We start from the raw sequence: 27,521 nt of genomic DNA on the forward strand, positions 1-27,521 counted from the left end.
AACCATAAATTGCATTTGAATTTGATATACAGCATGATATTATCATCTAACTGTAGGTTTAAGGGACTGCTTGCTTTTAACTGCAGCCATAAATGTGCTCATATTTTTCACATAGTTTGTATAAGGGTATAGCTTCGAAGCAGCTACTGGTTTGATGGGAAGCTGCAGAGCTGAAGCAGAGCAGCAGGGCCGGTCCCAGGATTATTTTTCTGTTACAAGCTCTGCTTTAGACCTGATGTTTTCCAGATGTTACAGATGTCGTTACCACATTATTGCTGCTGGTAGAGCCCCAACTGTGAAACCAACCACAACAGTCCCAATCTCAGCACCAGTGGTGGAAGTGGAATAGTTTGACTGTGTTGTTTCTTTTGGCTACATGCCACTGGTGCCTCTAAAGGCTTTAACTGATTTATTTAAGAAATCTGAGACAAAGAGATGATGATGACGTTTTTCAGTAGAATCTTGAAGTTGTAGAGTCTTGTCTACTATATGTACTTATACTTTATTTATAACTATAGTGCCACATTAATGTCCATATAATAATTGTAAATCTAATGTTTAATACAAATGATTACTGATTCCTTATTTAAGCTTCAATGCAAAAAAGAATATACCACAATAAGTAGTACAGATAACTACATAATACACATAACGAAAAAGCATCGCTGGCTCAGAAGTAACCCTCAAATGCCAACAAAATTCCTGCATGCTGTTCTTATTTACCACAAATGAAGCTATACATATCATGTTCGCTGGCTGTGGACAGTTGGTTTAAACAAGAAACAGATCCCAAGGTCAAGAATGAACATCTATCTATTAGTAACAGTGGGTATTTAACAAGGAGGTTGGACCCAATCTCAGCTGACATTGGGCGAGAGGTGGTAGATCCTGGTCAACTAGTCAGTCTCATGCTGCATTCACACCAAAAGCGTTTTTTTTCGCACGAGTAGATCCCATGCAAAGTCAATGCACAGACGCGAATGGTTGCGAATGACGCAAATGTTTGACGGGCGGCGCAAATGATGCGAACGGTGGGGCACGAATGACAGTATAAAGCAGAAATGGTGGATGGCGGAAATGATAACTGTTTCCACGGCAATAAGCCACGCCCACTCTAAGGCGTGAATGAAGCAAATGACGCGAATAAACCACAACTTGTCGGGCGAGTATACTCACACGAGTATATATACATACTGTACATACCTGCAAACTTGAAATCAAAATATGTCATCCACGTGAATCGTGTAGATCCGAAGAGTTTTTGTTTGAGGGGTGGGGGTCAACTGGCCAGCGTTTCTGAGATTGAGTGAGACAAGGAGAAAAGGTGATGTTATGATCTTCGCAATAAAACATCTTTGATGTGACGTATTGGCCAATCAGCATTAAGATGTCAACAGCGTCTTCATTGGGGGGTTAGGGTTAGCTTGAATGTCAGCCTGCAAGATCTACTGCTGCAGAGAAAAGGAAGCAGGAGGTGATGTTGCACGATACCCGTACGTTCAAAACGATACGATTTTGCATATTTTTAGTATTGATTGTTCATTCAAATTGCGTGCGGTCAGAAGGCAGTGTTCACTCACAGCGAGTGATCACTGGGGAGACATGGCGTCAAGTCAGAAGCTTTTGACGACCGTCCTCTGCATTTTGGAATAGAAAATGCCAGAAGTGAAATGTGGAAGTACTTTGGCTACATTGCAGACGGTGAAGGAAAGCCCACTGACATACAGAGAGCCGTCTGCAACACTTGTTTCAAAGCCACACAGACCAAGATTTTTTTCACCTCAAATACACATCTGTAAAACTATGTATCTCTACAATTGCTCATACTTGTGGAAGGAACTATGTAGCCATGTATAATCAATGCTAGCCTTTGATGGCACCATGTAGTTTTCATTAATATCTTGCTGTAGGCTAATACTAATATTAATGTTGTTCTGAGTTCGGACTCATGGTTTAATGCACTTATTGTAAGTCGCTTTGGATAAAAGCGTCAGCTAAATGACATGTAATGTAATGTAATGTAATTAATGCCATTTGTTAAGTGTTCAAAAAGCTGGGCAGGAACAAGCTTGTAAAAAAGTGAACCATGTTTTATTTATTACTATTATAGACCAATTTACCAGTAGCGTTTCGTATTTATGGTATCATATCATATTTCTGGTATTGTATCATGATATTTATGGCAGGTATTGTATCGAAGTTATAATTCGTGACAAACCTAGCAGGAGGTTGAGGCAGAAAAGACAAGGAAAAGGCTCATGGCTAAGCAGCGCAAACGAGTCCTTGAAGGACTTGTTCATGCCAAAAAAAGGAAGTTGGTTCATGAAGGACATTAACTATATATGTATATAATGAAAATGTATATTTGTTATTATTATTATGTGGGCCCGAGCACTGACGTAGTCAGAGCAGAGGACCTATTGTTCTTAAAATGTTTGTTGTTTACTAAAAGGTGGGGGTAGGTATGAAACCTCAATCCCGTATTGGTTCAGTCCAAAATGTGTATTATTATTACCGTACATGTTTCTATGTTCTTAATCAGATCAGTTTAGAACTTTGGTCAGAACAATCACCGTAGTTATAAAAGCTTGAGGTTTCATCAAACGACGAGGATGTGGTGTGGCAAACAAACATGGTCAAATCCACGCCCGGTGTCACCTTTTTCACCCCTTATGAGTTTGCAGGAATGAATAAATATGTATGGTCTTCTAGTCTTCTGACCACTCAAAGCACTTTAACATCATTCACACCCATTCATACACTGATGGAACAGCGGGAACAATTTGGGGTCTCGCCCAAGGACACATCAACATGGACTAGAGGAGTCCGATCAGCTTGAAGGTCAACCGCTCTAATACTGTGAGGTATATACCAATTTATATATATACACACTTTACATGTCACCCAGTTTATTAGAAAATGACGTACATTAAATGAGAGCGGCACAAGAGAGAATCAAATTTAAAATCCAATTGAAAGATGCATCTATCAAAGCTGAGTGCTTACTGTAGGAGCCTGGATTCAAAACCCGCCAGTGGCCCTTTGCTGTTGGAGCTAAGAAAAGGTCAGCAGGTCACCACAGACTAAATGTTGTGTTGAGATATCTAGTTCCGCCTCACATAATTGGACAGACAAAAGGATGGATCAGTGGACCAACACCACCCTCTCTGGGCCCTGCAGGGATAATTTCAGCTTTCTCCTTTCATCACACAGCTGTTCAGTGCTACTACTTTATAGAAAGAAATAGGATTAAACTGGTCAGGATGTGTGTGCAGACACATTTTCATCCTTTAACATACCATCCCCTGGACATTTTTTGGTACACAATTTGATGCAATCCAATAAAAGCGATCCGCCACCATCTCTACATTTAGGACGGTTATAATTATTATGGTGGTGGTATTGTTCTTGCTTGCATTCTATTGAACTGTGTTTCAGGCCTAGTGTGCAATATGTTTAAGAACCTGTAAAATGGTAATGCTTGAAATGTCTGCAACTGTGGCTCAGTGATAGAGCGGCTCATCCTTCATTCAATTCAATTCAGTTTATTTTATACAGCCCAATATCACAAATTACGAATTTGCCTCAGAGGGCTTTACAATCTGTACACATACGACATCCCTGTCCCAGGATCTCACATCGGATCAGGAAAAACTCCCAAAAAAACAGAAAAAAAACCTTTCACGGGGAAAAAGGGAAGAAACCTTCAGAGGATCCCTCTCCCCAGATGGACAGAAGCAATAGATGTCACGTGTACAGAATGAACATAATTACAGAGTTACATAAACACATTCAATGAATATGACGGAATGTATAAATGGACCTCCACAATCCATGAAATGAAGCGAATGATGCAAATAAATGATAATAAAATAGTCCTGTGAGTAATCTCTCGCGGGTTTTGGTGAGAACGTAGCATTAGCAAGCATGGCGGAGGCTTCACAAAAGGCAAAAACCTGATTGATGAACCATCTCAAAATGTAAATGAAAGTGTCTCAGAATATCATTTGGTTACCATGTGTGCATTTGGAGTCTCCAAATGTTTTTGGAGCTCCGCCTGGATCTTTTCATGAAAAACAGTGTAGAATGGTCATACTTTGTCCTATCTTCTTCAAATTTCAGGCATGTGTTTATTGATAGTGTAGTTACATGCCTATAATGTCATTTACCTGTACAGATACAGACACAGGCAGCTATTTATACTGAAAGATACTTTTTTATTTTAGGCTTCAGGATTTCTGACACTTTCACAATGGGTGTTGTCTTTCTGGAAAGACCTCATTGATGCATAAAGTCAGAGTGGTTCAGAAACTAAAGCCATTTTAATTTCGTTAGGTAATTTTAGGCGTTTTTGCTCCAAAATGTGTGTGGGGGGGGGTGGAAGAGGTTAAAAAACAAAGAGGACATAAAAGCTGCATTCCGTGCTGTACCGCTTGGTCCTGCAACAGTGACACGAAGGGTCGAGTTACTGTCAGAGGACGTTGGTCAACAGGTGTAGAAGAACTTGTCACTGTGAATATTTGTAACTGCAGTTTGATGAATCGCTGGATATAATGGACACAGCTCAGCTTGTTGTATTTGTCAGAATGGCTTTCCAGGACTTTACAACAAATGAGGACTTCCTCACTCTTCTCCAAGCAGAGAACAAGATGTGAAGATATTCACAATGTGTTTAAAAGCTATCTCCGTGAAAATAACATCCCCATTCATAAACTAGTGGCAATCACTACTGATGAGGCATCGGCAATGTGCGGTGTGCACGCTGGTTTTATAGCACTGTGCCGTAATGATCCGGAGTATCACTGTGATCACACAGTGATACTTTATCAGCAAGCCTTGGCTGGGAAAGTTGTGGACTTTTCTTCTCATGTAATGACACTGGTGGTCAAAGTGGTAAACTCGATTCGAGCAAAAGCGCTTATTCAAGGCATATTGGATGAGCTCGATTCCGCGTATGGAGACCTGCTTCTGCATGCTGATGTCCGGTGTTTGAATCACGGCAAAGTGCTGCAGCGATTTGTTGACTTGCTGCCTGAGATAAAGGAACAAGGAGCACGAGGAACTATCAGATGATGCGTGGCTACTGGACCTGGGGTTTCTGACAGACCTAACGGCAAAACTGAACTTACTCAACAATGAGCTCCAGGGAAAAGACCGGCACCTGCACCACATGATAAGCGCAGTGAATGTGTTCAAGGCCAAACTGTGTGTTTGGAACATGCATCTTAAGAAACGGAGGCTGACACACTTTACCAACCTGGAGAAAATGTAACATGCCATCAAAGACAATTATGATGTTCACCCTGAGCAGTACTGTGTGCACCTGGACAAACTGGGAGCAGAGTTTAGTCAATGTTTTGATGAGTTCGATGTCACGGAGGATATTGCTGCATTCGTTTCAAACCCATTCCTGCCTATTGATACAGAGGAGGTTGCACCTCCTTCACCTGGTTCTCACGCCCATCTCAACCCTCATTAGTCACTCACTACTTAGGTCCTGAAAGATATGTTCAGAACCTCGGGTCCCGTGGCCGCAGGAAATCCATGATTCAATGAATTAAAGTTTAACAATATTTAATGGCAAAGATAACATTCATATAGCGTTCACGATCGTGGAGCTGGTAAGGGAGCGCTCTCCACAGACGGACCCCTCTGCTCCCAAGGCCTCTCTCTCAGCCAGGCGCAGCGTAGAGCCCGGGGCTGTCTCAAGATCTCCCAAACCATATAGAACTCTGACTCCAGAACAAAGGTTACGACTATTAGTCTGGTCATACAAATGAATTCACACCTAAAGGTTAGTTCCATTGGCCAGTTCAAAGAATGCCGCCGTTCTGTTCGCTAAACTAATAGATAACCTGGCGGGGTCAAAGCTCACACTTCCAGTCAAGGCCAGGAAGTTCCCCTTCAGAATAAAACCTATTATCCTGCCTTCAGAATAAAAGCAACATCTCAGGTTTCAATCGGCATCCATTTTAACTATTGTCTAAACAATAAAACATAATTCTCATGCATTATACAGTTAATCATTACATTTGTCATCAACAAACAGAATAATAAAACTGTGATCCTCTCTATAATACATTCCTCATAATATCCCAAATTAATTACCATAACTTTCTTTATGTATTAATTTAAAAACATAAACTCTTATTTACATTACATTAAATTACATGTCATTTAGCTGACGCTTTTATCCAAAGCGACTTACAATAAATGCATTAAACCATGAGTCCAAACTCAGAACAACAAGAATCAAGCAAGTACAATTTCTTCAATAACGTTAAACTACAAAGTGCTATCAGTAAGAGCCATTTAAGTGCTACTAAAGTGTTAAACTACAAAGTGCTATCAGTAAGAGACATTTAAGTGCTACTAAAGTGCTACTACGGCTCTACCTTCCCTATTCAAGGTATAGTCAAAAAGATGTGTTTTTAGTTTGCGACGGAAGATGTAGAGACTTTCTCCTGTCCTGATGTCAATGGGGAGCTCGTTCCACCAATGAGGAGCCAGCACAGCAAACAGTCGTGACTTTGTTGAGTGTTTAGCTCGAAGTGAAGGAGCTACAAGCCGATTGGCAGAAGCCGAGCGAAGTGAACGAGCTGGGGTGTATGGTTTGACCACGTCCTGGATGTAGACCGGACCCGATCTGTTCGCAGCACGTTCATTGGCAAGTACCAATGTTTTGAAGCAGATGCGGGCGGCCACCGGTAACCAGTGAAGGTCGCGGAGGAGCGGAGTAGTGTGGGTAAATTTCGGGAGGTTGAAGGCCAGTTGAGCAGCTGCATTCTGGATGAGCTGTAGAGGTCGAATGACATTAGCAGGTAGACCTGCCAGGAGGGAGTTGCAATAGTCTAGCTGTGAGATGACAAGAGACTGGACCAGGAACTGTGCCGCCTTCTGAGTGAGAAGAGGTCGTATTCTCCTGATGTTGTACAGCATGTACCTACAGGAGCGTGTTATTGTGGTAATGTTGGCAGTCAGGGAGAGTTGACTGTCGAGTGTCACACCGAGGTTCCTGGCAGTCGGAGTCGGAGCCAACACTGAGTTGTTGAAGTTAATAGTCAGGTCGTGGGTGGGAGAGCCTTTTCCTGGAAGGAGGAGAAGTTCAGTCTTGTCTGGGTTAATTTTTAGGTGGTGTGCGGACATCCACTGAGAGATGTCAGTCAGACAGGCAGAGATTCGTGCTGCTACCTGTGTTTCAGATTGGGGAAACGAGAGGATCAGTTGGGTGTCGTCAGCATAGCTGTGGTAGGTGAAGCCATGTGAGCGAATGACAGAGCCGAGAGAGTTGGTGTACAGAGAAGAGAAGAGGACCAAGGACTGAGCCCTGAGGGACCCCAGTAGTCAGAGGACAAGGCTCAGACACAGATCCTCTCCAGGTTACCCAGTAAGTGCGGTCAGTGAGGTAGGATGAGAAGAGTGAGAGTGCAGTGCCTGAGATACCCAGGTCCTGGAGGGAGGAAATAAGGATCTGGTGGTTCACTGTGTCAAAGGCAGCGGAAAGGTCTAGAAAGATAAGGACAGAGGAGAGAGAGGCTGCTCTAGCCGTGTAAAGTTGCTCAGAGACAGCAAGAAGGGCAGTCTCTGTTGAGTGGCCTGCCTTGAATCCAGACTGGTGGGGGTCTAGAAGGTTGTTGCTGTGGAGATAGGAGGAGACTTGGTTAGAGATAGCTCGCTCTAGAGTTTTGGAAAGGAAGGGAAGGAGAGACAGGTCTGTAGTTATTGACTTCAGATGGGTCGAGAGTGGGTTTCTTCGGGAGAGGGTTGACTCTTGCCTCCTTCAGAGAGTTAGGGAAACAGCCGGTTGAGAGGGAGGTGTTAATAAGATGAGTGAGAAAGGGAAGAAGGTCAGGAGCAATAGACTGGAGAATGTGAGACGGGATGGGGTCAAGGGGGCAGGTGGTTGGGCGGGCAGAGGTTACCAAGGTAAGAACTTGATTGGGAGACAGGGGGATAAAAGAGGAAAACGAGGGGCAAGAAGATGAAGTTACCGGAGGTGTAGTTATAGAAGATGGATTAGTAAATGAGGAGCGTATGTCGTCTATCTTTTTTGTAAAGTAGTCAACAAAGTGGCTTGGTAAAAGGCTGGAGGGAGAGGGGGGTCAAGGAGGTTGGAAAAAATAGAGAAGAGCTTTTTGGGGTTAGACAAAGATGATTCGATTTTGGATTGGTAGAACAGACTTTTGCTGCAGAGATAGACGCAGAGAAGGAGGAGAGAAGAGATTGATAGGCGAGCAGGTCGCCTATCAGGACTTTTACTTTCCGATGCTCGCATAGTGGCTCTCTTGGCACGCACTGGTTCGGACAGCCACGGAGCCGGAGACGACTTGGGGACCTTTCGAGTCATAAGAGAATCAAGAGAGGAAGACAGCGTAGAGAGGAGAGTATCAGTGGCAAAGTTAGGCTGCATGAGTGCGGAGGAGTCAGTTGAAGTGAGAGCTGACAGAACAGACAAGGCCAGAGAGGAGAGTGAGAGGGTGCAGATGTTGCGACAGACAGGTGCAGAGTCCGTTGTGGGAGGGTTGTCAGTTCCAAAGAGTGGGAGAGAGTAAGAGATGAAGAAGTGGTCAGAGACATGAAGTGGAGTTACAGTGAGGTTAGATGTAGAGCAGTTTCTGGTGAAAATATAGTCAAGGTGGTTGCCAGCTTTGTGAGTAGGAGGGGATGGGCTGAGCGAGAGAGCAAAGGAAGACAGTAAGAGTAGCAGGTGGACGGTAGAGAACAACAATGGTTAGTCCATTTGGGTGAGATGAGTAGACCTGTGCCCCCACTTCGACCAGAGGGTCTGGGTGTGTGGCTGAAGGAGAAGGCCGAGGAGAGAGTAGCAGGGGTTGATGTGTTGTCTGGTGTGATCCAAGTCTCAGTGAGAGCCAGGAAGTCCAGCGATTGCTTGATAGTGAAGCCAGAGATGAAGTCCGCCTTGCGGTTAGCTGACTGGCAGTTCCAGAGGCCCCCTGTGACGAGGTGCTGGGTCTGTGTGGAGCGGGTGGGATAAATAAGAGAGGAGGGATTTTGATGCATGTGTGAGCGAGTCCACGGTCTATAGTATCTACGAGTAGATGTGCACACAGGTATGGAAAGAAAACACATTATCACAGGGAAATGTTCATACTCAGCCGCCCTCAGCCACCACCGAAGACTCCCACAAAAGACTCCCTAGTCTTTATCCTCCAAGTCCCACGAAAGACTCCCTAGTCTTTATCCTCCAAGTCCCACGAAAGACTCCTAGGTCTTTATCCTCCGAGTCTTCATACGAGGAGTCTTCCCTGACGCTTCGGCTGACGCTACAAGTCCCAACCTGGTTATACTCCCGAGTTGGCGATAATTAGTTACAGCTGTGTCAAGGCCGCCCACAGGTCGTTGAAGGAATTGCCAACTTAACGATCGATACTGGTAAGAGTCGGCACTCAGGCAGGGGATTCCTTGCTACCAGTGAAGTCTCAGTTTGCTAGAATGTGAAATTCTTGCCAAACTGATTAAGGACAAAAATCTGTTTACCTCAAGGTAAAAAGTAGAATATAGTCCCTAGTAGATTTGGATTACAGAGCAAATACTTAAATCCTAGCTGGTTTCGTTGACTTTTCAGTCACTTGTGTAAAAAAGCAAGAAATCGCAGCTCAAAATGTTCGAATTAGAAAGACAGTACAGACTAGCATTCTAATATACCTAAATACAGCAGATACAATAGTAGTATAGCAGAGAAACCTCTTTAAAGAATATACTCAGCAAGATACAGGAAGTCCCAGAAGGCAATGGACTCACAGCTCAGATGCACTACATGTGCAAGTGAGCTTGCCTTCTGCCAGATTGTCTTGTGTTTTCGTGCCAAGCTCGCCAGCATTACTTTAGTCGCTATTCCTGATCTGCCTGTTCTGACCCTGCCTGCCTTGACCCTGCCTGCCTTGACCTTCGATTCTCTGCCTGCCCCTTTTCGGACTTGTTTGCCTTGCGGACTGATCTCCTGGTTTTGACCCTGCCTGTACAAAGTAAAGACGTTCATCTTTGTTACCCCTGTCTCGAAGTCGTGCTTTTGGGTTCCAGTTTGTCAAACCGTCACAGAAATGGCATTTTCACAGATGACAATCACCAAATCAAAGTACAGGATGACTGACAGACACCTCACAGACTGCCTCAGACTGGCTGGCTGTGCTTATGAGTCCAACTACAAGGCACTCACAGACAGTGTTCAGTCACAGCCATCACACTGACTTGAGGGATGAACTGCACTGTTTTTTCTTGTTCATATTGTGTGCGGTTAACATATACTTTTCTTTTTATGTTGCACTGAAATTAAGTGTTTGAATTTATTCAATTAGGCCGATATACTCCCTGAAGTATAGTGCCTGAAGTTGTAAGTACAGTCTGGATAGTGTTTTTCTCTCAACGCCTCAATAGGGAGATCTTGCCTGTTACCGAGGCAGAGGTCAGGGATCTTGGGCTTAAAAAGGTTGGGGACCACTGATTAATAGGAAATGCAATGGTACTCCATTGTAGTTTCTGTAACTAAGCAACCAACTGCAAAGTACATAAGCTGCATCCTGTTTACACCGGTACGTGTATGCTTAGTGTACGTGTGGATGTAGCCTCCGGCATAAGGAGGGACAGTGTCAATGTAGCCTCAGGCTTTAGGGGGGACAGTGTCCAATCTAGCCTCAGGCTTTAGGGGGGGACAGTGTCAAAGTAGCCTCGGGCTTTAGGGGGGGCAGTGTCAATGTAGCCTCATGCTTTAGGGGGGACAGTGTAGATGTAGCCTCAGGCTTTAGGGGGGACAGTGTGGGTGTAGCCTCAGGCTTTAGGGGGGACAGTGTGGGTGTAGCCTCAGGCTTTAGGGGGGACAGTGTGGATGCCTTCACACCAAAAGCGAAGTACATTTTTCTAATAGTCAACAATCAAGCGTTAAGCATTATTACAACTACACATAAAATAAGAATATTCTACAACATGTGATTTTTGCTGTTAAATCTAAGAGCCAATCAGCTCTGTGATGTGGCGACAACCAGGCGTTTCCCATCATGCACTGGGCCATGCAGTCGGAGGAGAGCTACTGTGGCGCCTGGCTCTAAAATCTGCGGCCATTACTGTTTAACCCTACATGGAGATAAGCCACTCCCCCTCTCCCACGCGAATGAAGCGAATAACCACAAATAGTCCCGCGATTGAAAATTTGCTTTAAGCTTGAATGCAGCATTAGGCTTTAGAGAGGACAGTTGTCAGTTCTCTTTATGCAGCCACTATTTTAATTGTCACTTTTACGAGCTTCAACAAAGGCAACTGTCAGCCGTTGAGAATAGTGGCCATTTCTCAATATGCGTTCTTGTCCGTACTTGTGTTCTCGTGGACTTGTGAAACGTCATCAGTCGCAGTCCAAGTACTGTTCCAATTCAAAGTCTGCAGGGTAAAAATGCCCGCATATGACTTGATCCGCCCATTTCCCAAAGGATGCATCAGAGTTGACTCACGGAATGTAAGTTTAGGATGTTTTCAGGCAAGAAGTTTTTTGTTTAATCATCAAATCTGTGGTCGGTTTGTCGAGATTCAGCCGAGATTTGAGGTCATGCTCGCGGGACCAGTGAGCCTCGCAGCACCGGGCGGTCAGCGCTCACTGTGGCCGCCGAGAACAGCCTGATCTCGGCAGGACTTTTAAATGATCCGCTGGCTCTGATGTCTCCTCAAAATATTTTGACGTTGACCTAAAGCGGTGTCTTTTTACCGAATTTTTTGCAATTACATGTGTAATATAACTATTGTGGCAAAATTAGGTTTGTACAAAGTCTTACAGACTCGGACGACACTCAGGTTTCTTGTACGTAGTTCCAGTACAATCTTTATTGTAATCACAATGTTCAATAATACTATTAAATGCACTTTACTAATAAAAGAGCCGTTAATGAAAAGGAGTGTAGGGCGGGGACTGACCAGTGGCGAGCGAGGTGGACCAGCGCAGGTGAGGGTCCCGAAAAGAAAAGAAAGCACCCTGATCACACAGCCACACGTGAGGGTTACCAGGGGTAACCTAAAACACACCACACGAAGAGAGACCCCAACACCCGGAGGCACCACTCTCACCACCTTGGTCTAGCCGCACCTACAAACACACAAGAAACACAATTAACCCAGGCTCTGGTTTTCCAAACAAGACAAATAAGAAACAAAAGACAAATAAGAAACAGACAACAGAGAAATAGGGTAACCTAATATAAAACACACAGTAAAAGGGCTCGAGCTAATAGAGGTAGTTCCGTAAACACAAGGCTGATGGCGTCACACACCCGAAGCGGGACCACCGTGCTGGTTCAGTTCCACGTCCGGCCCTGTAGGTCAACACAGGAGGCCGACACAGCCGAAGCAGTCACTTATGCGCAACCCGACGTAGGTCAACGCTGGTCGGTAAACCGTGCACTATACAAAACGAAACAGGCGAAACCGAGCGTAGACAAAACCCGCCATAGGCAAAACCACAGCGTTCCTCCCAACCCGGCCAACAGTCCCCTCTAATCAGGGATGACATCCAATCAAATAGTAATAATTAACCCCTAAATTACAGGATTTAGCACAAGGAAGTCACCTACCGATCAGGCAAGAATTCCCATCTGCTCCAGAAGGAGGCAAGAGGCCATATGATGATGTCACCGCCGGCTATATATAAAATCAGGAAGAGTTACGAACATGTCAACATGAGACTATACAATCAGGAGTTACTCTGAACTCACCAACACCGATCTACGAGTGAATCTCCTGTGCAGGAGGAGGGGAGCCCAAGAGTGTCTGTAATCATGGCAGAAGTCCAGCCGACCGGAACACGGGCTTGACGTCAGGGAGGGAACCAAGGGGATCCCCGTCCCCTTTATAGGATGCCCGCCCACCGTGATTGGCTTATAAGAAAAAGGGTGGGCCGAAACTCAGCGAACACACACACACACACACACACACACACACACACACACACACACACACACACACACACACAATACAAAACAATACTTATGTACATGTTATGTTTTCGTTCTTTATTTTTAATAGATTTGCAAAAATTGAAGCGCTGTGAATACTTTCCGGATGCACTGTATATATAGAGAGAGATAAAGTCACGTTCTTAGGGCATCTAATCTAATGGTACAGGCTGTTATATTTTTGCATGTGAAGGCGTTTTAGAGATTTGTTTTAGCTCTATAAAGCAGTTCCTGTCCAGCTGAAGACGGAACCCAACCTTGCACTCCTCACACATCCATTGATAATGCTTCATTGTGAAGATTGTAAGAATTTGTTAAAGGGTGGCGCCTCGAGGAATTTTGATCCTTCGCCCTGAGCGAATAAACTGATGTAACTCGACTCCACATCATCAGATCCTTTCCAAATTGTTCATGTTTGATGAGACTCCAACCATGAATATATCTACAGCCCAATTTGTAATCTTAGTCATAGTGCCACCAACTGATAACAGGAAGTTAAAGTCACTATACTTTGGCTTGCTTCTCTTAATCGGTTAACCAGATTGACTTCAAATTTGACCTTTTGTGGAACACCGTTGATGTGTTAATGCATTCTTTGCCATGAAAAACAAAGGTGCTTTTGGTGGGTTAAAAATGCCCAAAACATAATCAAACTTGGCACACTCATTTACATTCCTAAATGTAATCTAATTTTAACACTTCAGAGTGTTAAGTTGGCTCGATAGCGGCCCCTAAACCTAGACAACAACACATGTATTAAACTAAACATCAAAAGAAAAAGCAATCTGTAAGTCTGGCTTGAAACAAGTAGACTTATGTTGGAAACAGGTTAAAATATTCACACTTCACTGGTGGACTCAATGATAGAGATAAATAGATAGTTACTTTATTAATCCTGCAAGGGGACAATTTCTTTGCTACAATAGTATTTATAGATACAGGTAAGCAATACAAAATGCACAGTATATATATATATTTTTTAATAGAATACTATTAAATTAAACAATGGTGCAAATATCTAAACAAACAAACTACCGGTATGTGTTATAGTTGTGTGATTGATTGTAAAGAAATTACTTTTTTAAGGTGCAATGATCTTTTGTACTGATGTCCCCATGACTATGAAGTGCTACAAATGCCAGCCACCTTATATTGTCTATGAGAAAATGAACATTATCTAAAGGTCTTCAGATAACAAATGTTATAACAATATTAGTCATCTCAGCCAGTGGTTTTACCTGATTGGGAATTTTGAGACTGGATAATACATTATTTTCTCTTGTTTCCTTAAATAAGCTTTCTGTAAATGTCTCTCATCGCTCAGAGGTAGGTCTGTTATCTTACTGTGCTTTAAGCCTCCACAATCAGGTGAGCATACTGTAATAGAATAATGCTCAGCAACTTGCCTCATTTACAGACTGCCTCATTTACACACAGGCTCCAGGGGAGGGGGAAGGGGAGGGGTTATCCAGGCTTCAGCCAACCATGACAGTTGCTCTGAGAGCAGTCATTAGCTGGGAATGTTTTCTCTCCAGGTCACCCGCAGATCAAGCACATCTCCCGACATGAAGTGTTTGCAAGACCCCCCCACCCCCCCACCGGATACGTAACGACTTTCTCACCTGTACTCTTCATTGGGATATTTTCTGGATCATTTATATAGGATTGCAAAGCAATGTATAAACACAGAGGCAGCCACTTTATCAGATCCCATGTAAACTGCTCCTGGGGCATGTTAAGCTAAATTCTATTTATTTTGCAAATAACTCCAATTAGTGCAATTACAGAGTTTAATGTTTTTAAATGGCACAGAAGTATTGGTTGATGCTGTGATGCCAATACACATGTGAGGGCCTCTCTCAGCCTGCTTATGCTTCAAGGTCCAACACATAATGGTTCAATCAAAAATGCATTAAATCTATCTATTCCTCAGCTTCTGTTGGACTGACTGTTCTCGCTGTGCTCAGGTCTCTAGTTTGATCAACTCATTGAAAACCCACATTGAAATAAGCACAACATGTCAAACTGTTCTCTTTTGATTTACATTTAAACATTTCAGCTTTAGTACTAGCTTTCATTTTGGGTTCTAGCTACTAAGTTAAGCTCTGTCTTTTTATTTTCTCTAGTGCACTGCAGTGAAGTGCAGTCTCCATCGGCAACCATTCAAATCACACATCTTTTACTGTCAATATGTTAAAGATGAAGATGCTAACTACATCTATAGTGATCAAGTCAAAGACCTCAGCTGAGGCATATAAAATGAATGAACCACCAAGCTGGAGACCAGTCAGATACAGTAGTATAGTACTTCCAAGAATGGTCAAAATCAAAACAGACACTGGATACTACATTTCCCATAATGCAACTCAAGCTACTAAAGGGGGCAATTGTGGGTCAGTGGTTACCAGGTCCGTCTTTCACGGAAAATGTTTTCTGCACAATTGCAAGGAAAAATTAAGCTACATTAGTATTATACTTTTTGTAGGATTGTTTCCCATTTGTGTAAGTCAAACATTTCTAATAACTACAAAGCATTGTAAAGTCCAAAAGTCTATGTCAAAGTAAATGTATTGGACAAAGAGAGAAATGTATTCATATCCAAAATCCACAACATTTTATTTTATCAAATATTCTGTTTTATTAAAAGTCAGTCCATTCATTTACTATTCGCTTATCTGGGGCAGGGTTGCAGAGGAAGTAGGCTTAGGAGGGTATTCTAGAGATGTCTCTCTCTACAGAAACGCTCTCCGTCTCTTCCTGGAGGACCCAGAGGCGCCTATTACCAGTTAGATGTTACCGGAACCTCTAAAGGGAGGCCCCCAGAAAGCATCCTGATCAGATGCTTGAACCCCTTCAGCGGCGCCTTTCGACTGAAAGGATCAGCGGCTCCACTCTGGATGTCTGAAATCCTCAACCTATCTCGAAGAATGAGCCCAGCCACGTGAAAGCCAATTTTGTTTGTTTTATTCAACAATTACATTCTTTCCGTCACTACCTAAACCACAGGTGAGCTTTGCTTTCCAGTTCAGCTACATCTCTGCTGCAAACCACCCTAGTGCTGCTGAAGATCACGTTCTGAAGGAACCAACAGAACCACATCATCTGCAAAGAACAGAGATGCAATTCCTCAAAGTGCACGCTCTCCTCCATCCAGCTGTGCCTTGAAATCCTGTCCATGAAAATCACAAACGCGACAGGTGACAAGGCACTAATAGGTCTCGACTGTGACAAATACTTTCACTAGTGTCAATTCTTCATCTATGTCTTTCATTTTCTTTGCTTGCACGAGCTAGAGCAGCACAAGCCTATGGCAGGCTGAAGGAAAAGAGCCGGCGTATTTAATTTGTCCCATGTCTAAATCTATTGTATGCTACTGTGGCCTTAGACCACCACACTTAACTCTTCAACTTACCCCAGGTGTATAACAAATGATGTTAAGCTTTTCTACCTTGTTTTTTAATGTTATTAATTGTTTAGATTTGAAACATACTAATTGGGGAGTGACAAATGACATATTAGGATTTGCACACATTCATGATTTATTTTCACATACTCACATTGGTAGGGTTCCAAGTTGACATGTAGGTTTTATTGATATGGAATTATATGAACATAGAAATATTACAGCAAGAAAAAAATGTGGGTGCTGCTCACTCTGAAAGTCAAATTTGAGAGCACACAGGTGCATATTAAACTGAATTGAATATTAGTAAGAGCAGCATCAGATCCCAATTTCAGATGATTTGAGCCAAAGGAATTGTATAACTATACTTGAGCCAATAGGGATTCTCACGCTTGTTCCTTGAGCTTAAACTCTGAGGAAAGTGTCCCCAGTTCAATTTGACCTGGAAGTGAAGGGTCATCCTGTTAGAATCCTTACTTAATTTTTCAAAATAAAAGCAGGGACAGTGGCATCTATGAACTACAAATAGACATGGAGCGGTATTTGGTATTATCTTGAACATATAAATGCACTGACACTAAAATAGCACACCTTCATTCAAAGGCATGGCAACCAATAAGTGTGTTTTGCCAACATGAAGTTGTTGTTGTAGGCCTAAGGACATTTACATAACAACGGACTCATAGCCCCACACCAACATTTAAACATACCACTTTCACAACTCGTAATTCATTCTGTACACATGACATCTATTGCTTCTGTCCATCCGGGGAGAGGGATCCTCCTCTGTTGCTCTCCTGAAGTTGTCTTGCCTTTTTTTCCATGTGAAAGTTTTTTTTTTCTATTTCTTGGAAGTTGTTCCTGAGCCGATGTGAGGTCCTGGGACAGGGATGTCGTATGTGTACAGATTGTTAAGCCCTCTGAGGCAAATTTGTGATTCTGGGTTATACAAAATAAACTGAATTGAATTGAACTACTGGACTGTGTCATAGACTCTGGTATAGAGGGCATCGTTGCACTGATCAGAGAGTTTCTTTTCCATTGGTGACGGTTATCCCCACCCCTTACATGTAAGCCCCGCCCCCTTCACAACCGCTTGAACCGTTTGTTGTATCAGAGTTCCTGTTTCATTGGGCCTGGCTGCGTCGACCAGCATCCCACCAGCACCCCCCCCACCTCATTAATCTATGCTTGCAGCTTTCATTAATTTGTGTGGGGTTGTTTTTCATGGTGAAAATCCAACATACTGATGATAATTAATATGTTGCTTTTTCTGTATAGGGAGGCAACCCTTGAGAAAACCATCTGGACTCATCTTAGCATTAAGATGGCCACACTTCAGATTCAGGGAATCAACTTATTCCAAACAGAATCTAATAATAATGCAATTGATACAAATACACTTTATAAAACTAATGCTGAGAATAGACGTTTAAAGTTTAAGCGGGCCTTACTTGCGGCTGATTGTTGACTGAATCAGTTATTTGACATGTGCAATGCTTGGTTAATGATGGGTCATCAAGCAGAGATCCCCGCCAGCCCGTGCTCTGGTGAATAAAAGGTTAGCAGGAGTGAGACTGAGAGGAGAGAGCCCATCAATCATCTGGAGGAGTTTAGTGTGGAGTACCAGGAGAGTTACTTGGGGCCCGGGGAGCGCTTGCCTTCAGCCTACCGCTTGGCCAGTGGGATTTGTTTGCTTTAACCAGTCCTAACAGTCAGGAGAAGAAAGTCTGGGCCTGCTCCTCGGGGCTGTCCTTCCCTTTCCCTCCACTGTCTGTCAAACATGCACACATGTTCCCTCACATATATTCTCTCTGGACAGGGGTCTGTGTATTCTCACGAATATGAACACGCTCTTTGGTTTATGCTAGCACTTCAGCAAAGAGTATTCTTTTCTCTAAGTCAGACTGTAAATGTAGGATAAAGAATGCTGCATGTTTCCTCTGTTACAAGGCCTCAAGCGGAATTGAACAATTAAAGGGTTATGTTGTGGTTTAGGTTAAAGGGTCAGGTCTAGGTTAGAACCATCAAAGGGTTACAGCCTGATCGGAGGTCCTTTGAAAGTCAAAAAAGTATTCTGTGAAGTACCGCAGCATGTACTGACGTTCACAGCTGTTACCGGAACTGTTTGGATGTACCTTCTAAAGCTGTAAAATCAATTTGTGGTTACATCAACCCTCTAATGATGATATTAGAAAAATGACAGGGTGTAAATCCAGGTCCACCATACACACCACTATCCTGCATTGCTGCAGGAATCATTCCACTGGTCAGCTTTGTTTTCTTTTTCAAATAGCTTTGACTAAACAGTTTTTTACCAACCTGTCTGATTAATGGATCTCTTTTTGCCATAACAAACAACTTTATAAAGGGGATTTAATTCATTACGGGTATTTTAAGAATTGTTTTTTGTTTCTGCATGAACATTTTGCCTTGTAGCTTGAATGATATCAAAAACAATGTTGCCATCCTTCAGCAAAACAGCATGAGTGAATGAGCAGTGTTTCTGTGATGGAGCTCAGTCTTGGGGCCTCCGAAGCAGAACCACAGAGCCAAAAGATATAATGGCTTTGTATTCGACCCTTTCAGCTCAAACACCACCTGAGGGACTGGATCCACCTGCTTGATTGGACTGGGACCTTTAAAAGTTACCCGTTGTTAATATCACAGTGAATTGTGTCGACATTTGCGCCCCCCTTTTCACTCTCCCAGCTCTTAAAGAAAGTTGTCTGCAGAACATCACTGACTGCGGTTGTCAGAGTCTGCTCGGACCCTCATACATCATGGAGGCTGTGTGAAAAATGAGTTCCTTTTCTTCCTCTGAAAGTTCCACAGTTCACACACACACACCTTGTTCTCCAGGACAATGTGACTAATACAGCAGTATTTCTGCAGCAAACCAAAGTTTGCCGTCAGGGCCATCATTCTAGTTATATCTATTTTATAATGTAATTGTTTTTCACAAATACACTACATGTATTATAATTATTTTTCCCTATTAGCTTATTTTCTCATTGCACAGACAGGAGTCTCATGTGTTCCTCTGCTTCAGGCCTCTGGTATTCCTCATGCATAGGTAGCTGCTTAACAGCATCATTATCCAATCACATCGCATGTTAATGGTCACGCGGGCCGTGTGACCAATCACACATCCAGGCTTCTAGAAACTATCTCAACTATTTTTAACGGGTTTGTCTTCCAACTATTTTAAACGGGCTCGTCTTGCATATTGAAGAAGCCCGTTTAAAATAGTTGAGAGAGTCTTCTAGAAGCCTGGACGTGTGATTGGTCACACGGCCCGCATGACCATTAACATGCGCTGTTATTGGTCAATCGGTTACCGTGACTCGTCGTCTAACAGAAAACTATAGCACGGTTCATGTTATTGAAACTGTTGTTTCAATAACATGAAATTGACTTTATAGTATGTTAGTTCTTTCATCTATGGCTGAAGGAGGAGTAGTAGAACCGGACTTGGTGGCAGATTTACTTCCAACGCCATTCTCAAGGAGGACGTTTGAGGAAAAGCAGGAAATCGTAGCATATGGCCGCCCTACCCCACAGCTAACAGCCTTGACCCAGCAAGAAAAAACATTTATGCGTCACTTTCAGTTCGCCAACTATGAACGATATTCCTGGATGACAGCATCGGAGAAGAGTTGCAAACTGTATTGAATGCCTTTTATTTGCGACTGAGCGTCTTGGTGTTTACTGCCACTGTGGAGCGGACATTCTCAGCCTTAAAACGCATCAAAACGTACTCCAGAAACGCAACTGGGGAGGCTCGGCTGGCGTCCATGGCCATTGAGATGGACCTGTTGGTGGAGCTGCGGCGCACTGATACACTTTACAACCGCGTCATCGAACTCTTTCTTCGCAAAGACAGGAGAATGGACTTTGTTTTTAAGTGAGTTCACTGCTTTTTTTTTGGGGTCCAAAATGCACGGCCCGCCACTGCAAATGACAAAGCAGTGGGTTGGAAAAGACTTCAAAAACAAGAAGTAAAACAAACTTTCTGTTGCATTTACAACTTTCTCAGTTCATGAATCCACAAAACATGTGGGACTAAAGCGGAATGTGTCCTCATTCAGTCCGTGAGAATGGTTTAACATTGCAAATGCGATGTTGTAGTTCCCTCTACTGTAATAACAGGGATTGATTTCTTTGAGAACTCTGGGTGAATTTACAGAAGAAACTGCGTTCTCCCAAAACCGAATGTAAAATAAATGACTGTGCACCCCCATCTATAACTCCATGTATGGTGTTCCCACACTGTGGACACTTCAATCAATTAATCATTCTAAATGACAAACATCATAATCCAGCTTGTTTTTCGGTTACAGCTGATAACGCCCTTCTGACTGACTGAGTTGCTATTCAAAATGCAGGCTGGATCCAAACTGTGAGGAAAAGATTAAGGAAAGCTGACACCTTGAAATGTCACTGTACACTGTACATGTTATTACATGTATAAATATTTATTCATCAACATATGTGATGATAGAATGAATGCCATGCAAGGTCTTGTTTTAGATCAAATATCTGCTATGTAAGTATTAAATAAAGCTTCACTAAATAAAACAACACAATGAAACCACTCCGGCCAGAGCTGAAGCTCCATTTCAAATTTCATAAACCTGGACCCAATTTGAAAATGCTGAAAAAAATCCTCAAAGCTCAGTAAATGATAATGCTTCAGTAGTCCAAAGTGATGAAAATGCAATCACTTATTTAATGTCCAGAGTGTGGAGAGTTTTCTTTGTAACAGTACTCAAGAGGTCTCATGGCGATTTCACCAGCCTGCCACACTCTGTAATGAAATAAGGCACCGGGTTCCCTAAATTCCCTAAGCACTCAAATAGACGGGGACAAAGAACATTTCCTCATTTTGACGTTACTGCTACAAATAAAAAATGTTGTTGCTTGAATCATAAAGATGTTCCTCCTGGTTTATTCTGGTGATTATTAGAATACAGTGACTAATGCAAAGAGCCCATAGAGCAGGGCACATGGGTACGCCACAAGCAGCTGTTGGCCCTCCATAGCCAGAGTGGAGATGAAGATCTTGGAGGCAGAGAGACTACACCAACCAATTCCGAACAAGGCCAGAACTGTACCCAGGATGCCTCTGTGAAAACAACAAAGAGGGATTTGAAGCATGAAAGTCAACTTTTAACTCTGCATGAGTCCTGCATGTTTGTGACATCTGACCGTCTCTTTGTCGGTCCGAATTAAAACAGATCATTAACGTGCTCATTCTCTCAGTTGGGGATGATGCTTGACAAAGTTAAATGGTGGTATCCGTGTCAGCAGCTGAACGCATTAAAGTGGGAGCAGCTATTACAGGTGGCTGTGATTACAGAGGTAAAAGTCCCATTAATTTCCCCACAGACACTAACTGCGTTTACATGCACACTATTTAACAACATTCCGAATTTCATGCGGGTCATGTAAACAACCAATTCCATTTTGATATTCCAAATGAAACATTATTCCATATGGAGCGTTTTCAGAAGGTGATATGCCTATATTAATCTGGTTTAAGGAGCATTATTTGGGCATGTAGACATCTTATTTGAAATATGTGCATCAAATGTAGTATTTACGGCAGTTTGCAACACACTTTCCTGTTCACAGGCAGCTTTATTAGTTGTACACATGGTTGTACACAAACCAACTAAACAACACTAACCCAAAAGAAAAGCTTTTAGGTTACACTCTACACATTCAATCACTGAGCTTTTAATTTTGTGAAGCTAAAAATAAACATACTCCAGTATAAATCAATTAAGTTTACAATTTGTTGTCAATTTTGGATGAATTTAGCGACTTCTGCTCTTTGTTTAGTTCTTTACTGCACCGTGTGTGACCAATGTAATTTTACAAGAACACAGTTACAGGAGTGCCTTTCAAAAGCTGATATTCCACCTATTGTGTTAATAGAAGTTAGAGATTTGATCTCTGAGCTGTACATTGTACAGCACCTTAGAGACACTGTAAGTGCTTTGCTCAACACAGTACCCTTACAACTAGATTTCCTGTTTCTACCAACAAATTTGACAACCACCCTCCATGCTAAACTCTTTTGAGTTTTAACATCCAAGTCATAAATATAAATGGTATAATAATACACAACCACTGAATGGACTTACTGCAAAGAGTAGAAGACAGCGAATGTAGAGAGGGCCACCATGGGCAGGAGGCAGTAGCCCAGGACACTGGCCACACAGCCATAAGACACTGCCAGAGAACTCATCAGACTCAGCAGAATGTACATCACAATACAGGCTGTAGCACTGATCCCATACACATAACCAAAGTGGGCTTTACCGGCCTGAATATATGAGAATAAAGAAATAAGCAGGCACTTGTTAAATCTCAATACTGTACATATCATACAGCAGCGAATGCTGAATAGTATTCCTAGTAATGGCATTATACTGGGTTGAGATAAGCTATGCTAGTAGCTCACCATCATTAAAGTGACCCCCAGTCCAACGCAGAAGAGGATGGGACCGGTTAGATCAGTCTCATTCATAATGCTGCCATCTGCAGGCTTAAAAGGATTTAACACGGTCAGTGTCTTCTGCCAGATATGATCAAAATTGATGCCAAGCTCTAGACAGGAACACAAATGTTGTTTTCAGTAATTAGTTGATTCCCCCGCTGTTTCCAGGAGTCATGGCATATGATCTCCCTATGAATGGACAATTGTTTGCTACATAGGTAGTTATAATGATCCAAAGAAAACATAGATTGGTTCAAATGCAGATCATTTTCACCCTCAAGAAGCGTAGGTTCCTCTTCAGAATAATCTGTTCCTGGGTTTACAACAGTCCCAGAAAGCATTTCAGGTTGGAAGAATTGTCCGGTGTACTGCTCCATGAAGGGATCCAGAGCCCCTGACACAAAAGCTTGTGCTCCACTGAAAAATATCGCAAGAAAAGATTTGATATGAACCCTTCCTAAAAGAGTCTAAAAGTAGAAATATTAGAATAATTCTGCATATGCTTTCAAAGTGGCAAAATCTATCAGCAAATAGTCCCTAGGTTCTCTGTGTCATCGATCAGTAATGTTCAAATCAATAAAGGATTTATTTGGTGTAAAAACTTAAATGTTTTGCAGTAAACGCTTTTCCAAAACCTGCCACACCTACTTTTACTTAAGTTTGTGCCTTACATATCCCATAATGCCTTTCAACAACCCAAATGAGAATGGCATTTGGCCTTTCTCATTTCCCAATGTTGTACCTCCTCTTCTCCTCATCTCTTCACTCTGGCTTGTGACACTTAAATTAATCTCAGCACTTCATCTTCTAGGGTGTCACTATTTCAAAAATACATCTCAAGGAGCGACAAATCAAGGGGGCTTGTCAGAGGAACTTTACCGAGAAGAGGCGCAGCTTGGGAAATGAGTTCAAATGTTTTTTCATTGTGCGTGATGAGATCCTGAGAAGTCTTTGAGGATTCTGGAAATACAGTACATGCTGTGTGGCGAAACAAAGTTTCTGTTTACTCTCAGGGTTTCTCACAAAAGAAATCCTTGAGGTCTACAAACATGTTACATTTTGCAGTCTTATTTGTTGCCTTGTGTCTTGATATATTACAGCACCTAGTTCCACACCGTGGAAGAGTGTGAAAGATAGCTATCCTCAAAAGTCGGAATACTTACACATCGTTTGTGGAATCGTAGGTATCGTAGTGGGCCGCGGTGTGACCCAGGTCATCTATGTAATATCTTGTCTGGTAGAAGTCCTGCTCCAATTGCTGAAGGTCCCCCATGCTAATCAGATAAACAAAGTCAAGACAAAATAACACACAATGCAACTGTTCACTAGAAACAAAAAAGCAGCACTCCATTATATTTGCTAGAAAAACAGAGATGCTTTATTAATGCCTTGTCGACCATCTTCATGTGAATAATGTTATGTTACCTACGTAACAGTTCAAAATCAGGCACATCTTGTCTCAAAGCGACGCAGAAAAATGTGTGAGATTATTGCAATTCCTTATTATCAGGCTGCTCTAATAAGTCTCTTAAGTCTCTCCAGTTAATCCAGAATGCTGCAGCTCGTGTACTCACACAAACTAAGAAAATAGATCACATTACTCCTGTATTAGCTGTTCTGCACTGGCTCCCTGTAAAATCAAGAATCACATTTAAAATTCTTCTCCTCACCTACAAAGCCTTGATTGGTGATGCAGCATCATATCTTAAGAAGCTTGTAGTACCATATTGCTCCACTAAAGCTAATAGTACCATATTACCCCACTAGAGAGCTCATAGTACCATATTACCCCACTAGAGAGCTTATATATATATATTAAATACATATTTGTTTTGAATATAAACTATATATTTATAGACACAATATATAAATAATCTGTACCTATATATTTATATATGTAACAGATTTGTATTGGGCAGGGAAGAAGTTTACTCGGATGATTTATTTTCCAGCATTTATTTGCTCCTGCAGAAGACAATAAAACACGCATATTGTCTTACAAAAGGTAAGAACAAAATAAAATGACAAGTTTTAGACACTAATATTTTCTAGCTATATGAGTTCCGATCAACAGATTTTCATAAAATTGGTTGCACAGTCAGATAAAACACATGCCTTTAGTGTGGGAGTTGTGTGTTCAAATCCAGGCCATATTTTTTTTTCGGGGGTTACGCGACAAACGGTAAAACGTACGACCGGCGGCCCCGCGTTCTCGGCCGTGCGGGTCGGCCCCAAACTTGTCATGCTTGTTACATGTCACGGCCTGAGGATATCGACATGTCTAATTTCAGTCGTAGTCAGAGCGCCACCTGCTGGCTCAACTGGACTTGCTTTAATCTGCCCCAAACTTGTCGTGCTTGTTACATGTCACGGCCTGAGGATATCGACAAGTCTAATTTCAGTCGTAGTCAGAGCGCCACCTGCTGGCTCAACTGGACTTGCTTTAATCTGCCCCAAACTTGTCGTGCTTGTTACATGTCACGGCCTGAGGATATCGACAAGTCTAATTTCAGTCGTAGTCAGAGCGCCACCTGCTGGCTCAACTAGACTTGCTCTAATCTGCCCCAAGCTCGTCGTGCTCATTACAAGTCGCGGCCTAAGGATATCGACAAGCTTATTTCCACTCGCAGTCGACGCGCCACCTACTGGAAAAAGAATATCGGGGTTACGCGACAAACGGTAAAACGCACGACCGGCGGCCCCGCATTCTCGGCTGAGCGGGTCGGCGTCCCGCCGGCGCCCCCGACTGGCGCGGGTGAGCGAGGACCCGTTCACTGCTGCTCGCAGCTTTAATTATCATTATTATTCTATTACATCCACTGTTGCTGTTTGTTTTTTTTCATCATGCCTACTACTCTCATTATATGAATAATTTCTGTCATATTCATTGAATGTGCTGTAACTCCGTTATGTTGTTCATTCTGTACACATGATATCTAATCCTGATAAAGGGATCCTCAGCAGCATACCAGTTCTCAGTTATTCTGCCTTATATAGTTGTCACTGAACAGCTATTTATCTATTATATTGTATTGGTTATTTGAATAACTTCCATGCTCTTTCTTCTTATTGCTGCTTTCCTTAGCAACAGTGTAATAGGCTACTGATGCATTCATTCAGAAAGGTCAACAATAACACAACATAGATGTTCAGTTTTACTGTCTGGTCCCCAAAAATTACTGTATGAATTAACTATCGAGAACAAGATAGGCTTCATTCTAATTAGTCCATCAGTCCAACATTTTTGTTTACTTTCTGAATAATTCTTGTTAGTTTTGTTGGCATCGGCACAACCGTGTTTCTTTATCGTTCCTAAAATGAATAAATTAGATTTTATGCACCTTTTCACATTCTTTCTTGTTACAATGCAATGCAGCAAATGATGATGTTATTTGTGTTAACTGTGACTGAGAAGTCAACAACGTCTGCTGTGGAAAAAGATCTATTCAACTTAAGTTGCAATCCTCATATTCTGCTCTGGTCAGTTTGAGAACCACTGATCAGCAATATAACTGTCAAAATATGTTCTTTGAATTATTCGCATTCTTCTGTACATATTTGAGGGTTCATAATGAACAGCTTGTCTTTTGCCAATAAACTCACCTGTTTGAGTGTACCGTACAGTGCTTCCTTCCAGCCACTTCACAGAGTAGTGTGGTGTTGTCAGGGCAGAGAATGTGTGAAGCCCAGTCTGCTCAGATGTTCTATTAATAGTTGCCTATATTTAGATTTGGTCTCAGGGATATGACAAGGGGGGTTTTGTGGGGGGAGCTGCGGGAGTATGGGGTGCCGGACCCGTTGGCACGGGCCATCCGGTCTCTGTACGCCTGCAGTAGGAGCTGTGTTCGTCTCCTCGGTAGTAAGTCAGACACGTTCCCGGTGGGTGTTGGCCTCCGCCAGGGCTGCCCTTTATCACCGGTCCTGTTCGTGACCTTCATGGACAGGATATCTAGGCGCAGCCAGGGGGCGGAGAGGATCCGGTTTGGGAGTCTCGGGATCGCCTCTCTGCTGTTTGCGGATGATGTGGTCCTGTTTGCCTCCTCGGACCGTGACCTCCAGCATTCACTGGGGCGTTTTGCAGCCGAGTGCGAAGCGGCAGGGATGAGAGTTAGCACCTCCAAATCTGAGGCCATGGTGTTCTGCCGGAAACCGGCGGATTGCTCCCTCCAGGTGGGGGCAAACTGCCTACCCCAAGCGAAGGAGTTCAAGTATCTCGGGGTCTTGTTCACGAGTGAGGGTAAGGTGGAGCGGGAGATCGACAGGCGGATCGGTGCGGCTGCAGCAGTAAAACAGGCGCTGTACCGGTCCGTCTTGGTGAAGAGGGAGCTGAGCCGGAAGGCAAAGCTCTCCATTTACTGGTCGGTCTACGTTCCAACCCTCACCTATGGTAACGAACTCTGGGTCGTGACCGAAAGAACGAGATCTCGGATACAAGCGGCCGAAATGAGCTTCCTCCGTAGGGTGGCCTGGCTCAGCCTTAGAGATAGGGTAAGGAGCTCGGACATCAGTGGGGAGCTTGGAGTCGAGTCGCTGCTCCTTCGTGTCGAAAGGAGTCAGCTGAGGTGGTTCGGGCATCTAGTCAGGATGCCTCCTGGCCTCCCATTAGAGGTTTTCCGGGCACGTCCAACTAGTAGGAGGCCCCGGGGAACACACGTGGAGG

At 43.0% G+C, this 27,521-nt stretch overlaps 1 protein-coding gene across 1 annotated transcript; it reads right to left on the bottom strand.

Moving 5' to 3' along the window:
- Positions 1-20,815: 20,815 nt before the first annotated feature.
- Positions 20,816-26,523, bottom strand: LOC117751717 (protein YIPF7-like). The gene is made up of 6 exons (XM_034563686.1): positions 26,465-26,523; positions 24,025-24,135; positions 23,136-23,278; positions 22,826-22,971; positions 22,506-22,687; positions 20,816-21,481 (listed from the first exon to the last, which is right to left on the bottom strand). Exons 2-6 carry the CDS (start codon positions 24,132-24,134, stop codon positions 21,319-21,321), a joined length of 744 nt encoding a protein of 247 aa, XP_034419577.1. The 5' UTR covers position 24,135; positions 26,465-26,523; the 3' UTR covers positions 20,816-21,318.
- Between the last annotated feature and the right edge of the window lie 998 nt (positions 26,524-27,521).

The sequence above is a fragment of the Cyclopterus lumpus genome, chromosome 22 (genome assembly GCF_009769545.1).
Source record: "Cyclopterus lumpus isolate fCycLum1 chromosome 22, fCycLum1.pri, whole genome shotgun sequence".
Taxonomy (NCBI): Eukaryota; Metazoa; Chordata; class Actinopteri; order Perciformes; family Cyclopteridae; genus Cyclopterus; species Cyclopterus lumpus.